General features: G+C 44.7%; 1 protein-coding gene across 2 annotated transcripts in view; it reads right to left on the reverse strand.

Moving 5' to 3' along the window:
* Positions 1 to 397: 397 nt before the first annotated feature.
* FAM20C (FAM20C golgi associated secretory pathway kinase) overlaps positions 398 to 15,294 on the reverse strand; it is a 72,892-nt gene continuing 57,995 nt past the window's right edge. For both annotated transcript variants that reach the window (XM_054180384.1, XM_054180383.1), the window contains 6 exons: positions 14,707 to 14,822; positions 4,791 to 4,971; positions 4,090 to 4,199; positions 1,396 to 1,477; positions 1,213 to 1,272; positions 398 to 705 (listed from right to left, as the gene is read on the reverse strand). In XM_054180384.1, coding sequence (XP_054036359.1) covers positions 453 to 705; positions 1,213 to 1,272; positions 1,396 to 1,477; positions 4,090 to 4,199; positions 4,791 to 4,971; positions 14,707 to 14,822 — 802 coding nt within the window. In that variant the 3' untranslated portion in view covers positions 398 to 452. The remainder of the gene's footprint in view (positions 706 to 1,212; positions 1,273 to 1,395; positions 1,478 to 4,089; positions 4,200 to 4,790; positions 4,972 to 14,706; positions 14,823 to 15,294) is intronic.

Here is a 15,294-nt window from a genome sequence, read left to right on the forward strand (position 1 = left end):
GTTCGGTTTGGTAGGCAGGTCTGGGGGTTCGTAGATATGCCATGTATAAATACAAAATATTAAGTAAAGGCCTCCTTTCTATACAAAAAAAAAAACAAGGACAGGAGGTGTTTTGCTCTCAGACTGCTGTCTGGTAACGATCTGAGTATTTTCAGAGTCTCTTTCATAACCTCTCTGTAGGAACTAAGGAAAAGCATCACATTAGACTTTATACTTTTCATAATGAACTAATCCTTTTGCAGAGTCTACACTTTACCTACTCCAGGAACAACGATATCTCATTTCTGAATTCACTGAATTCACAAGTGGCATACACAGTCTTTTGCAAGACTTTTTTTCTTTCTTTCTTACTTTTTTTTTTTTTTTCCTTTTTATATATATATTTTTTTTTCCCCCCTCTCCTCTTTGAATCTTCTTCACTTGGCTGGTAAAAACGTAGCCTTGCAATGTCACTACCTCTCGGTGGTGACCGTGTTAACGTCAGCGTTCAAGTCGTTTTCAACCACATTGTCATAGCCATCCTTTTCTATACAGTCACTAACAGCCTTGAGGACGATCCTCAGCCGCCTGTCCATCGCCTCCAAGTGAGGCTGGTAGAGAATGGGAGCTATTTTATCTTTTAGCAAGGATTCCTTCATCAAGAGACTGAGTTTGTATTCCTCCTTGGCTAACAACTGTAAGCGCAGATAGGTAGACTTCCTTATTCTAGGAGAAAGAGGAGAAAGGAAAAAATGCAGATCAGTATTTTCATCACCATTGATCCTGACAGGACTGAAAGGCTTATAGTCAGCATAGTAATAACAGCATAAAAACTGTTGCTTAGCCTGGAGAAGAGGAGGCTCAGAAAAGACCTTATTGCTCTCTACAACTGCCTGAAGGGAGGTTGTAGCCAGGAGGGGGTTGGTTTCTTCTCCCAGGCAAGCAGCACCAGAACAAGAGGACAGTCTCCAGATGTGCAGGGAGAAGTTTGGGCTTGATCTTAGGAAAAAGTTCTTCCCAGAAAGAGTGATTGGCCATTGGAATGTGCTGCCCAGGGAGGTGGTGGAGTCCCTGTCCCTGGAGGTGTTCAAAAAGGGATTGGATGTGGCACTTGAAGTCATGAGGTGTTGGATGACAGGTTGGACTTGATGATCTCTGAGGTCTTTTCCAACCTTACTGATTCTATGATTCTATGATTCTAAAACAGGAAACAGCTCTGGAGGTGAAACATACCTGCAGCACTGGTTTAAAGGCACCAATATGGAAAGTTCATCATGGGAATATTTTCCAAACCTATTTAAAAACAAAAGCAAGAACATGACAAAGACTGCTTTAAAGACTTTCTTCTTTGTCTTCTCTTTTTTTTTTTCTTTTCCTCTTTTCTTTTCTATCAGAAAGATTATTAAAGGTGTTTACCCTCTTCCATTATCCAAGTGGATAATAAACGTTTCATTTCCAAACTTCTCAAAGGTTTCATAGTGATGTCGATCCATGTTACCTACAGAATAAAGAGAAGGGGGAAAAAAAAGTCCAGTTTCACTCTGGCTTTCTGCTGGGAGCAGGTCAGGGCAACACAAAAGCCATGGTTTAGCAATTTCCCACTGTTCCCCAAATGTGACAGCTGTGTAGGGCAGAGAAAGTATTGAGTCTGCTGAGCTCATTTGCTTCTACTGTGAAACCCCTGAAGCCTGCAGTATTTGAAGATGGGCTGTCACCCATACCTGTCACCATCCCATGAGCCCTTCAAAAACCTTGTAGACATGGTTTAGTTGCCATGGTGGTGTTGGGTTGATGGTTGGACTTGATGATCTCAGTGTTTTTTTCCAACCTTAGTGAGCCAGCGGTGTGCCCAGGTGGCAAAGAAGGCCAATGACATCCTGGCCTGCATCAAGAATAGTGTGGCCAGCAGGAGTAGGGAAGTCATTGTGCCCCTGTACTCAGCACTGGTTAGGCCACACCTTGAGTCCTGTGTCCAGTTCTGGGCCCCTCAATTTAAGAAGGCCATTGAGACACTTGAACATGTCCAGAGAAGGTCAACAAGGCTGGGGAGAGGCCTCGAGAATAAGCCCTATGAGGAGAGGCTGAGGGAGCTGGGGCTGTTTAGCCTGGAGAAGAGGAGGCTCAGGGGAGACCTTATTGCTCTCTACAACTACCTGAAGGGAGGTTATAGCCAGGAGGGGGTTGGTCTCTTCTCCCATGCAACCAGCACCAGAATAAGAGGACACAGTCTCAAGCTGCACTAGGGGAAGTTTAGGCTGGAGGTGAGGAGAAAGTTCTTCACAGAGAGAGTTGTTAGCTGTTGGAATGTGCTGCTCAGGGAGGTAGTGGAATCACCATCCCTGGAGGTGTTCAAGAGGGGATTGGACGTGGCGCTTGGTGCCATATTCTAGTAGTCATGAGGTCTTGGGTGACAGGTTGGACTTGATGATCATTGAGGTCTCTTCCAACCTTATTGATTCTATGATTCTATCATTTTATGATTCTGTGCCTCTGGGAGCTATTCAAGCTCTCTGGAGCTTTTATACTTAACCTCTAGAGGACCCATCAGGAGATAAAATGAACCTTCTTGCCCTTCAGCAATCATTCCTGGGGGGTGCCAAGGAAATCCTTCTCAAGCACAATGACATTGAACCAGTTATAGATGCTACATATATCTCTTGAGCTAGTTGCAGCCTATTATAAGCCTATTATATCTCAGCAGTGGCAGTGGCAGAGGATATGTCCATGCTGAGAGAGTTGGGCTTGTTCAGCCTGGAGAAAAGAAGGCTCTGAGGAGACCTTAGAACAGCTTTCAAGCATTTGAAGGGTGCCTGTAGGACAGCTGGAGAAGGACTTTTTGGAAAGGCATGTAGTGACAGGGAGAAGGGTAAGAGCTTCAAACTGGCAGAAGCTAGATTTAGATTAGACATTAGGAAGAAATTCTTCACCATAAGGGTGGTGAGGCACTGGAACACATTGCCTAGAGAAGTGGAGGCTCCACTTGAGGCCTTGAGGAGCCTGGTCTAGTAGGAGGTGTCCCTGCCCATGGTAGGGGATTTGAAATTGGATGATCTTTAAGGCACCTTCCAACTCAAATGATTCTATGATTCTAAGGCAAGTGTCTGAGGATCAAGTTTTAGCCTGGAGAAGAGGAGACTCAAGGGTGACCTTATTACTCTCTACAACTACCTGAAGGGAGGTTGTAGACAGACGGATATTAGTCTCTTCTCCCAGGCGGCCAGTACCAGAACAAGAGGACACAGTCTCAGGCTGCGCCAGGGGAGGTTCAGGCTAGATGTTAGGAAAAAGTTCTATACAGAAAGAGTGATTGCCCTTTGGAATGGGCTGCCTGGGGAGGTGGTGGAGTCGCCATCACTGGAGGTTTTCAGGAGAAGACTTGATGGGGTGCTTGGTGCCATGGGTTAGTTGTTTGGGTGGTGTTGGATTGGTTGATGGGTTGGACATGATGATCTTGAAGGTCTCTTCCACCCTGGTTTATTCTATGTATGGTATTCTAAGTTTGTTTATTGGCACCTTATAGGTATACTTTAGGTGTAGAATATGAGAATGTCCCAGTGTTAACCACTGAGTAGGCTTGGGATAGGTCACCATTACCTGCATGTTAATGATTACTCTATTCTGATCAGGTTACAAATTAAAAACCACTTTCTGATATACACCACAGTTACTTTATGACTAAGCAACACCTCCCTCTTTTTCCTCCTTCTGACAGCTTATAGAACAAGCAGCAGTTAATGCTACTGCAGGTGGAAAACAATGAGCCAAAAATGAACAGTCCTTGAATGTGCATCCAGGAGTGATACATTACAATGGTTAGGCACTCACTAAAGCAGACTGTGAAGCCCTTAACTGTTGTGAAGGAGACTAGCCTGACCTGCATTCATCATCACTCTGCATTTCTGAACATCTTTGTTCCTTTAATCTTCACTGATGGGAATACATAACCATGGAAATCTGCATTTTCTCATAATCATCTAGAACAGCACACAAAGTGAATGCAGCTTCAACCATGCTCTAGCAAACTGCTGAGCTATGCAGAGCAGGGGAGAAAGAAATGGTTCTTATTCCAATTAAATGTTGCATTTAATGTTTGAAAGGGATGAAACATACCCATTAGGAAATCAAAAACTGTCATATCCATTATATCCAGGATTCTGGTCCCACTGTCATATGGGGGTGTTTGTTTAACCTCTTCACAATAATCTGGATCAACTTCCCATCTGGAAAAGCCAAGGGTTAGATATTTTAGGCAACATGCAAAGTTTACTGAGTGGTTTGAATTTTATACATATATAGTTATCTTGCAAAGATCTGGTTCTATCACATCAGGTAGAGGCAGCAAATTCTTCAGGCTACTCCCAGTAATGCAGGCAACCAATAGAGATTATGACTGATGAAAAGGAAGAAGAATCACAAGATTGAAAACTATCCAGCTAATAGCTTCAAGATTTAGGAGACCAACTGCACCATCAGTCATATAATGAGAACATCTGAGACTTATTTAGGGCTTCTAATAGCAGTGCATCTTTCTCCCTCTGATAGGACTTGGACACATCCCGCTGAATCCTGTCAAAGCCACTGGAGGTATCTGCCCCATGAGGGAATTATGTCACTGAAGATCGTCTCAGCTTCAGGATCATGAGCTGGAGCTCCTTGCAACTGTCCCTTCCCAGGAGCTGGACTCAGTGAAGAAATGCAGAAATTGTCCTAAGCCTCAATGGTCTATATCAGGCAAGGGCAGTAAGTGCAGCACGGTTACATTTTCCTGTCACCCTTTGCAGGTGGTGAATTCTTTGCTCACCACTACTCACTCTGCTTTCTTGCGCTTGTGGTAGGAACGTCTCCAAGGGTTTCTCCAGGTTTTCCTCTTAGCTAAGGACAAATCAGGGAGGAAAGCAGCCAGAGACCCTTCAATCTGATCTGGTTTTCCACAGAGGGCGTGTTCTGTTGAGCAGTAGTACGAGCATTCCCCATAGAAACAAATGTTGTTGGCTGGAAATAAAGGAAAACAGTTTCAAAACCTGCCCTTTAATCAGTGTTCCAAGAATTCATAAAAGCACTGATATATGTATGAGCAGAAAAGTCTGAGGCCCAAACCCCTGCTACCACACAGTTTTCTTCCACTGAAACCACCAGAAAGACATTCATCCCAGTGGCTGGGATCACGTCCTGTGCTGAGTAATCTGTGACTGTTTTCAGTCTCTTTACATTCCAACCCCCCCCCACCCCCCAAATGTTAGTATTTTATTTAATCCTCTCCCTTCTCCCCTCATTTTCCCAGAATGATAAATCCTTTGGGATATATTTGCTACCCCAGGCTGGAACCCCGAATCCCACAGCTGAACAGGTGGTCTGTGCCCAAACCCAAGTCACCTTTCCAAGCCTTGGCTCATTTCTTTAAGAACAGACAACAACATTTCATTCATTTACTTGCAAAGTATGAGAAGAACTGGCAGTCTTACTAAGGAGAATTATTTACTGTGAAGAGCCTTGTGGGTGTGTGTGTAGAAGGTGGAAATACCACAGATGTGACTCTTGTCAGCACACATCCCCAACACAAATTTCTTCCTCCACACATCAGGCTATTCCAACAACCCCAGAAACAAAAAAGAACCTGCCCCAGGTTTTGGAGCATGTGTTACCTTAAAACCTCCCCAAACCTGCCACCATGTATTTCTGTACCCACAGAAACATCCACCCCTTTACAAGAACCCCCTTCCCATATAAATTAACTGGAGGTGGGAGAGAGCAGCTCACCCCCAAGCCCCAAGAATGTTGCACTATGAACAAGAGCAGGAGCACAATGTTGATGATCTTATTGGTGTGCAGCAATTCTTTCAATGCTGGTAGAGGAAGACTTTGTCCTTTCCTCATGGTGATGCATGAAGCTGAGAAGTCACATTGCTTCCTCATTCCCCACAAGGCCTCTAAATTCAAATATTGCTTCTGAGCTATTCTTCCTTTGGGTAGGATCAGTATAACTGTGGCAGAAGGGCTGGTGAATAGAGGGAGATGATTTTCTGCCTGCCACAGAAGACCATGTGTCTCAGAAAGGTAAGCTGGTGGACTTTCATCTCAGAGATGCCCTGCAGCGTGCTGCCCTGCACATTGCTGCGATTTTTCCCTGTCCAGACCCAACCTACAGCAGGCAAAGAGATAGCACACTGCTGGTGGGTAATACAGGGAAGACAAGGAGTCAAGAGGAGAGGAAGCAATACCAGTCCTGGTGCTAAGGAGATAACAGGAGGGAGGAAGAAACAAGGCAAGGAGCTGAAGGAAGGAGAAGAACGTGGAAGAGCAATAAGGTCTCATGGTGGCTTTGATTGTATTAATTAACTGTATTATCTGAGACCAACTGCTAACCTTTGAATTGCATCATGTAATTGGACTACAAGGCTGATGTGTTGCTACTTGACAGTTTGTCTCAGCTCCATATTTCCAAGCCTCTAGTGATGGCCATCAGATTTGTCCATGATGTTATGATTACCTTACCCTGGACACAGCCTTTCTGAAACCTTCCACTGGGGCTGACTCAAAAGTGCCTCCCATATACCTGTGCTCAGGAACAACTCCAAGCAGAGCAGTGTATTTATACTGACAAGGTTGGCTCTTACCAGTTAAACACATCCTGACTCAGTCCAGAAATATTTGCCCTGTGGTCAAAAAAAAACTCCTTGAAAATTACTGGAAGAAAAGTACTTCAGGGAAGAGAAAATTAAGAACAAAAATTTAAAAAGGAAGGAAAGGAGTTCTCAGCAGGTCTGTAGTTTGAGCTTTGTAATTAAAAGTGGTTTATGAAGCAGAGTATCCTGTCTCAAAAATGATTGCAAAAGCTTTTTCTTACATGGAAGGCATACTCAGTCCCTTAACATTTTAAAGGAACAATAGTTTGAGACTTCCCATGAGCTAGGACATGACCATTGTCTTGGCTGATAAACCACTCAGCTTGTCTACTGCCTATGAGCTCCAGCGTGAATCTTGATGCTGCTCATCACAGAATCACAGCATCACAGAATCACCAAGGTTGGAAGAGACCTCAAAGATCATCAAGTCCAACCTGTCACCAAGGACCTCATGACTAAACCATGGCACCAAGTGCCACGTCCAAAGCCCTCTTGAACACCTCCAGGAATGGTGACTCCACCACCTCCCTGGGCAGCACATTCCAATGTTGAATGACTCTCCCTGTCAAGAACTTTCTCCTCACCTCCAGTCTAAACTTCCCCTGGTGCAGATTAAGACTGTGTCCTCTTGTTCTGGTGCTGGTTTGCTTGAGAGAAGAGTCCAACCCCCTCCTGGCTACAACCACCCTTCAGGTAGTTGTAGAGAGCAAGAAGGTCTCCCCTGAGCCTCCTCTTCTCCAGGCTAAACAATCCCAGCTCCCTCAGCCTCTCCTCGCAGCACTTGTGCTCAAGGCCTCTCCCCAGCCTCGTTGCCCTCCTCTGGACACGTTCAAGAGTCTCAATGTCCTTCTTAAACTGAGGGGCCCAGAACTGGACACAGGACTCAAGGTGTGGCCTAACCAGTGCAGAGTACAGGCGCACAAAGACTTCCCTGCTCCTGTTGGCCACATGCTACACCTATTAACCTCCACACAGAAACTCCACTCATTTTTCCTTTAAAGCAGCTCATTAATATATTACTGACAGTGATGTTTTTAAAACCCTTTTATAAATTGCAGGAGTAAAAAACCATTGATGGTTAGGGCAGCTCAGGAAACCCTCAGCCTCTCCTTACACACCAGAGGCACCAGCTCCAGGGCCATCTCTGTGGCCCTCCCTCAGACTTACCCAATTTGTTAAGCCTAAAATAAAGTGTAAAGTCAACATCTAGACAAACCCAACCCAGGGCAGGCCCTGGGCACGTCACCCTGCAGTCTATAATCCCTCATGGCTTTCCTTTTCAAAAGGCTTTGCGGCACGCACTTGGCATGGCTTTTGCAGTGCTAACACAGGTGTCTCAACTTCGCCTTTGATCATCCTAGCAAAAACCAGGAGGTCTTCATGCCTCCCTGTGAACCTCCTCCATAATTCAGGATGAAAGGGAAGAGCTGTCCAAGCACCTGTGGGCACCACTGCCAGCTGCAGATGGTCTGCAAATGGGGAGGATCTGACTGGGCCATCCAGACAGTTGGGGTATTCTCAGTCAATAAAAACTGGGGAGAAACATCTGTGATTCATACCCTGAAAAGCCTTAATGCAGACAAAATATGTTGAGGGGTTCCAGGCTGCCACAAGGGCTGATTTACAAGAAATCACACACAGATGCTGCTTGCTGCAGGCTAGGAGAGAAGACTTAGGTGATAAAAAGAGATCCTTTATTTCTTGCATGCCTGCTGCCTTGGTGAGAAGGCCGGGGTCTCCCTCACACTGTGGCCAGAGTCTCCCTCACTCTGCAGCCAGGCTTTGTCTCTCCACTGATTTGAAGCTGCAGTGGGGCTTGTGCTTAAATTCAGCTGTGTCAGCATCCCCTGAGTGTCTGTGGAGGGAAGGAGGAACCCCCCCAGATTTATCTTGATCGCCTGAGACAATTTGTCTTCCAGGGTTGCTATGACCTGACTTCCACCTGGCAGTGGGAAGGCAACGCTTGGTTATCAGCCACTGAAACAGTTCTGCAAAGGGCAAAAAGCCCAGCAATGCCCCTCCTGTGCTAGTGCAGCTTCTGCTGCTCACTATGTAAATCTGACCTTTCAACAAAAGGAATTATATTAAACACAGCATTTTGCACAGTGGGAAGATAAATACTGTGTTGAATAGTCCGCTTCTGAATTTAACTTTGGGAACAATGAAACTCTGCTCCGTACTGTCGACGAAAGCAATTGGGACTAATCATTTGACAGTAATCACACAGTTGTACCCAGATAAATCTTCAGGAAAGCTGAGGGGGGCTGTGCCAGTGGTGGCATTCACTGGTGCAGAGTGACACAGCCAGCACGTGTGCTGCCTGCCCCATGCTGAGCTGATCAGCCCTGCTCTGTCTGGGCTCTTCCAGATATTGGACCACCTCTCCTATGGAGACATACTGAGAGAGCTGAGGTTGTTCAGTCTGGAGAGAAGAAGGCTCTGAGTAGACCTTATTGTGGCCTTCCAGTATCTGAAGGGGGCCTACAAGAAAGCTGGGGAGGGACTTTTTAGGATCTCAGGTAGTGATAGGACTGGGGGAGAATGGAGCAAAACTAGAAGTGGGTAGAATCAGACTGGATGTTAGGAAGAAATTCTTCACCATGAGGATGGTGAGACACTGGAACAGGTTACCCAGGGAGGTGGTGGAAGCCTCATCCCCGGGAGGTATGTAAAGCCAGGTTGGATGGAGCTCTGGGCAACATGATCTTGTGTGAGGTGTTCTGTCCCATGCCAGGGGGGTTGGAATTGGATGATCCTTGAGGTCCCTTCCAACCCTGACAATTCTATGATTCTATTTTCCCTATGGGCACAGACCTGTGGTAATTACTCTCCACGGCTCCATGGTCCAATTTCTGGGGGTAGCGGAGGTGAAAGGATGCTGTACCTCAAGCTGCTATTAAAGAAATTAACTGCTTTGATTGATACAGAATAGACACCCTGATATGTCTAGCCTAGCTCTTATATATGGCAGTGAGATGAAGCAGACTGAATTACCTGGGGAAAAACTAATTTTTAAGGTTTCTTAAAAATGTAGGAGAAAAAAAAGAAAAAGAGGTACCAAATATAGAAGAACACAGTTCTCATTTAAGACTTCAAGGTGCAGTAGCAAGTCTCTTTGAAATCTAAGTAGGTGACCCACATTCTGCACAGCAGGTTGAGGGTGAAATTCCAGCTAAAGAAGCAAACCCAGTGCTTTGCAGACAACTGCATGCTAAGAGCAGGATTCAGTCTTTCAAAGGCAGAAACTGGAGGGAAAGGGGAGATGAGGTCTAATTGTAGCCTGGCTCTTCTCCTCCTATTAAAATTGCCAGGCCCATAGAATAGAATAGAATAGAATAGAATAGAATAGAATAGAATAGAATAGAATAGAATAGAATAGAATAGAATAGAATAGAACAGAACTAAACAGGTTGGAAAAGACCTTTGAGATCATCAAGTCCAACCTATCACCCAAAACGATGTAATCAACTAAACCATGGCATCAAGTCTCTTCTTAAACACCTGCAGTGATGGTGACTTGGGTTCTTCTCTAATCCAATACAGGTGTTTCTGTACAGACCCCATCCATAAGTACACCTGCAAAAGAAGCAACCTCCAGGAATTCGTGCTTCTGCAGAGTGGGTAGAAACAGCAACAGCAGCAGCACTGGCAAACCAGAAAGGAAGGGATGTGTACACATGTTGAAATGGCCAATGACTGGCCATTGGAATGGGCTACCCAGGGAGTTGATGGGAATCACCATCACTGGAGGTGTTTAGGAAGAGACTGGATGAGGCACTCAGTGCCATGGTTTAGTTGATTAGATGGTGTTGGGTGACAGGTTGGACTTGATGGTCTCAAAGGTCTTTTCCAACCTGGTTAATTCTATTCTATTCTGAACAACTTGAAATGTTGGGAACTTGTAATGTGCAAGCTCCTTCTTCATTAAAACCAAGAATTAATCTTCCAAAGCATCAGAGAGGCAAGAGATCCTGAGTGATGTTGCAAGTGTCTGACTTTCATTATCTGAGGATGAAAGGATAAGATTCATAATGAAATCCACCCAAAAATCCTGGTCTGGCGATCGAAACTCCAACTAATTACAACAATTGAGAGCCAGAGTGTTTGTGTACTCATCTGCACATTTCCTGTGTGCCATCCTGACAGCTGAAAAATCATTCTCAGGAAGAAAAGAGTGGAGATACTGCAAAATACTTTTATTGAGATTTGCATGAGCAGGCATTTAGCAAGCCTGAGCAACTGGAGTGCTGGAAAGAGTCCTGAATGTTTACCAGAGCAGTGCATGAAAAGATCTTTCTTTTACCTGCTCAAGATAATAGCTAATTCAGAATTGCTATTGTTTGTTGGGGGGAAAAAAAGTCATAATTCCTTGGAATTGGTTAATATGAACAAAAGCATAGTGTTTACAAGCTGTGTAACATTGATTCCTTTAAGCTGCTGCCTCAATCACTTCCAAAACGAAGGCTGACATCGTTAATATGTCTCTTTTTTTTTTCCCCCTAGCAAATTACCATTCCTTTGTAAGAGCAGCAGGGCTACTGCAGCCTGCCTTAGTGCAAAGGATGTAAAATTAATTTCAGTAATTACTGACCTAATTCCATTTCTCATGTTTAGTCCAAACTGCCTGGAAGTGCACCTTTCTGCAGTCTGCTTTCTCTCTGAGCAGAGCCTAATGCATCGACTGACCTGCCTGCTCGCAGCCATTTCCGCTTCCCAGTGGAAGAAGGGATGCCACTCTGCAGCATGCTCTGAAACCACCACTGCCTGCAGCTCCCTGGCCCTGATTTTCATGCCTCAGGGGACAAATGAGATGGCCCAATGCATGGAAATGCTCTAAGGTTTCTTTCAACACATCCCCACACTGGTTCAGGGAACAACACAGCACATTGAGGAGAATCATCAATATTTACCCTCTCAGTGTTTCTACTGCAAACAGTGGTCTCCCAGCCTGAGGGGAGGAGCTTTGTATAAAATCAATTACATTCAGTGCTCATTGAATTCTGAGATGCAAATGGGTGCATGGAGAGGGATACAGTGCCAGCAGAAACCATGTGTTCCTGTGACCAGCAATTGTCACTGAGCACTCCTGGGGATGAAGATGCACAGACCCCCAAAAGGGAGTCCCTGAGGGGCCTCAATAGCTTAATGCAGGTGCACAGCCTAGATTTTGCAAGACTCTGTACATCACACCTACATTTCTCACCTGTTTAACCATCTCTGCCTCTTTTGCTGCCTCTCACCTGCCAGAGAGGATAAATCAGCCTCTCTAGTCTTCCCCAGTCTCCCTCTTCCCTCCACATCTGCACCCCAGGCCATGGGGCTCATCTCAGCACCCTCCTTTTCTTTTTCCCCCCTCCTTTTCAATCCTCAGCCTGCTGCTCCAAGCTGCCTGCTAGGCTGGTGAATTTCTTTCTAAATGATTAATTTAAGACCTTTATTACTTCTTCATTAAGCGTTAATTAATGCCTGCCTCTTAAGGTCGCTATGAAATACAAGATGGAGGCTGGGCATATGTTAATGAGAATCCAGCTAATTAAACTGGAGACTTGTAGTAGGGAAGGACTCTGACGAGTAGCCAACATGATTTAAGCAAAGTCTATTGATTCAGGAAACATGAAATTGAAATAAAAATGAATCGCTTCAGCATTTTATTCTCCTGAAAAGCATGGGTCAGAGTTCATCAAACATTTTAATTGAATTTATCTGGGGCCTCTAAATAAATTTGAATAAAGGATTAGGCTTGGCTCATCCCTTGGATGTCTGGAATTTCATAATGACAAGCTAAAGATCGTCATCCGAACCAGCAGCCTTAACGCTGCACTGCCCTGCTCTGGCTGCTGTAAGCTGCTCAGTACTTGAGTACAGTTTAGTAATTCTCAGCAATCACTCAAGTTCACCCCTAAGCCTTGATAGAGAACCTGGGAAGCCTAAAAACAAGCAAACCTGTTAATCCACATCTTACCTCCTAAAAGGGGAATAAAATGGCTTATATCTCCAAATGAGCCCAAGTACCTCGTGCACGTGAACAGTCAGAAGATTTTTTTCAGTCACTTTTATGTGTGTTTATCTACAAGCAAAAAAACACCCCAACAAACCAAACCCAGAGAGAGTGACAGAGGGTGAGAGGGAGAGAAAGCAACTGAGGCACAAGTGCCTAGCTGAAGCATGAAGAAATGTCTGCACATCAGGCTTGGTGAACACTGCCACAAGGACTGCACATGTAAAACTGGAGCACTCATAGCAGAGGGCACAACGAAATCTCTTGTAATTATGTAATGGATTTTACAAGAGAAGTTGCTGGAATAAACAACTCTCTGCTCAACTCTGTCCTGCAGAGCTGAACATAAATATGAAGCTAAAAATAGCAGCCACAATAATGACTTTATCGGTGATCACAAAAGTGTGATAAACATTTTAAGAGACAAAGCTCTGTAATGACAGGGCTCTGGTTTCTGCTAGCAGCCAGAAATTACAGTTACATCAGGAGAAACTGTAATTAAGCCTTGGGATGGTGACTTTAGGGATCTGGGATAAACAGCTTCTGGCCAATCACACCAGAGAGCCAGGGACAGATCTCTGGAGATTTCTGCTCCAGATTGCCTGTTACACAAGTCACAGCCCCAGTTCAGCAAAGCACACTTGCACGCAGCTGAAATAATATGAGTGAGGCTCACTGGAAGATAGCTGCCTGCTTTAAATTGAATATTCTTTCTCTGAGAACATACATAAAGAGGTCAGACTGAGGGAGTTGGGGCTGTTCAGTCTGGAGAAGAGAAGGCTCCGAGGAGACCTAATTGTGGCCTTGCAGTATCTGAAGGGAGCTACAAGAAAGCTGGAGGGACTTTTGAGGGTGTCAGGGAGTGATAGGACTGGGGGGAATGGAACAAAAACTAGGAATGGGTAGATTCAGATTGGAGATTAGGAAGAAGTTCTTCCCCATGAGGGTGGTGAGACACTGGCACAGGTTACCCAGGGAGCTGGTAGAAGCCTCATCCCTGGAGTTTTTAATGCCAGGCTGGAAGTGGCTCTGAGCAACCTGCTGTAGCGTGAGGTGTTCCTGCCCATGGCAGCGGGGTTGGAACTAGATGATCCTTGAGGTCCTTTCCAACCCTAACAATTATGATTCTATGATTCTAAGCATGTATTAACTCATAGTAACATAGTATAACTCAGAGCCTTATTTCTCCATCTCAGCAGCCCAGATGCTAAACAGAGATGGTACCACTTTCTCCCACCTTTGCTCATCTTCACCTGCTCCAGTTGTGTATTCTGGTGATCTGGGCATGGTTTCACCCTATGTTTCTAACATTCCCACCCTCTAAAACTCCATCCTTGACTATGGCCACCAGATGTTGTGAAAGAGTGAAGAGTAACAGAGAGTAGAGTGACTCAGCAACCTGATCTAGCGTGAGGTGTCCCTGCCCATGGCAGGGGGGGGTGGAACTAGATGATCCTTGAGGTCCCTTCCAACCCTAACAATTCTACGATTCTGTGATTCCTGGGGTCAACCCTCAAGGCAAGAATGAGAACAATTCAGGTCACTTCTGCTCTGGCCTCAGCCCACTGGAGAATTTGAGCTGGAAGCAGGGTATGTTACACATCTATTTGCTTGAATTTATTATTTTTTTCCAGACTCCTGTTGTAATAAAACCTGAAATAAATGACTCTGAAAGAAGTGGGGTTTGGTCCTCCAGTCAAAAGCAAGAAACAAAAGCATCTGACCAACAGAAGTGATGGATGGCATCGTGGTCCAAAAAAACCCCAAACCTCTAAATAACTAATGAGCTAAGTAATAAGGTTTTGAGTAAACTGAGAGCAACAGAAGAAATTGCTTTAGAAATTGCTCTGCATAAAACATTTGCTGAACACATTGCTTTTGTGAGCACAAAAGCCTGTCTCTGCAGATAATCTGTCAAGGGGCAAAGGCACTCCATTCAAAACAATGAAGTCTTCTCTGTGGGCTGTGTCTCCACATTCACTTTTATTCCAAGGTGTAGAAGACAGCTCTATTAGAAATATCTCAGCAATTAAGCAATCTACCCATCGTTCCCTTAAGTACATGGTTGGTGAGATAGAAAGAACACAGTGTTATTTCCAGGGCTACCTGGTGAGATGAAAAACGTTCTCCACAACTTCTTGTCCCGAGTGACGTCTCGTATTTCTCTCGTCATGTTCACAAGTCTGCCTGCAACCGGCGGCACACGGCGGAAATCCAGGATCCTGGAAGAGGAAGAGACGGAGTTTATGGAAAGGATTAAAATGTGATGAGAGTGATTAGGTTTTAGGAAGGTTCACTCCACTCTGAAGGCCCATTTATCTGTGGTCTTTAAGGAGCAAAAAGAAGCCCATCAACTTTAAAGTGGATAATCCTTCGCATATTATAAAGTATGTCCTGAATATGATGAGCTCCGGCTTGCCTACACAGTATGGAGCAGAGGCAAAATACAGAGGAGTATGGGAACACATTGTTCCATGATGAAAATGAAGATACATAGAATTCCAGAAATAAGAGACAGCAGAAGCTTAGTTTCGACTTTCTGCCACTTCAGGATCCTTGGCAAACGCATTTTGCTCACCAATTTTTAAAGTGACCTGAGGAATGGTAATTCAGGGCCTTTCTTCCATAACCACCATCTAATAGCTGGGGTTTTTTCCCACCCCTGGCAATCTTAGTGTTTGTTTGATATATCTT

Source organism: Dryobates pubescens, chromosome 4 (assembly GCF_014839835.1).
Source record: "Dryobates pubescens isolate bDryPub1 chromosome 4, bDryPub1.pri, whole genome shotgun sequence".
Classification (NCBI taxonomy): domain Eukaryota; kingdom Metazoa; phylum Chordata; class Aves; order Piciformes; family Picidae; genus Dryobates; species Dryobates pubescens.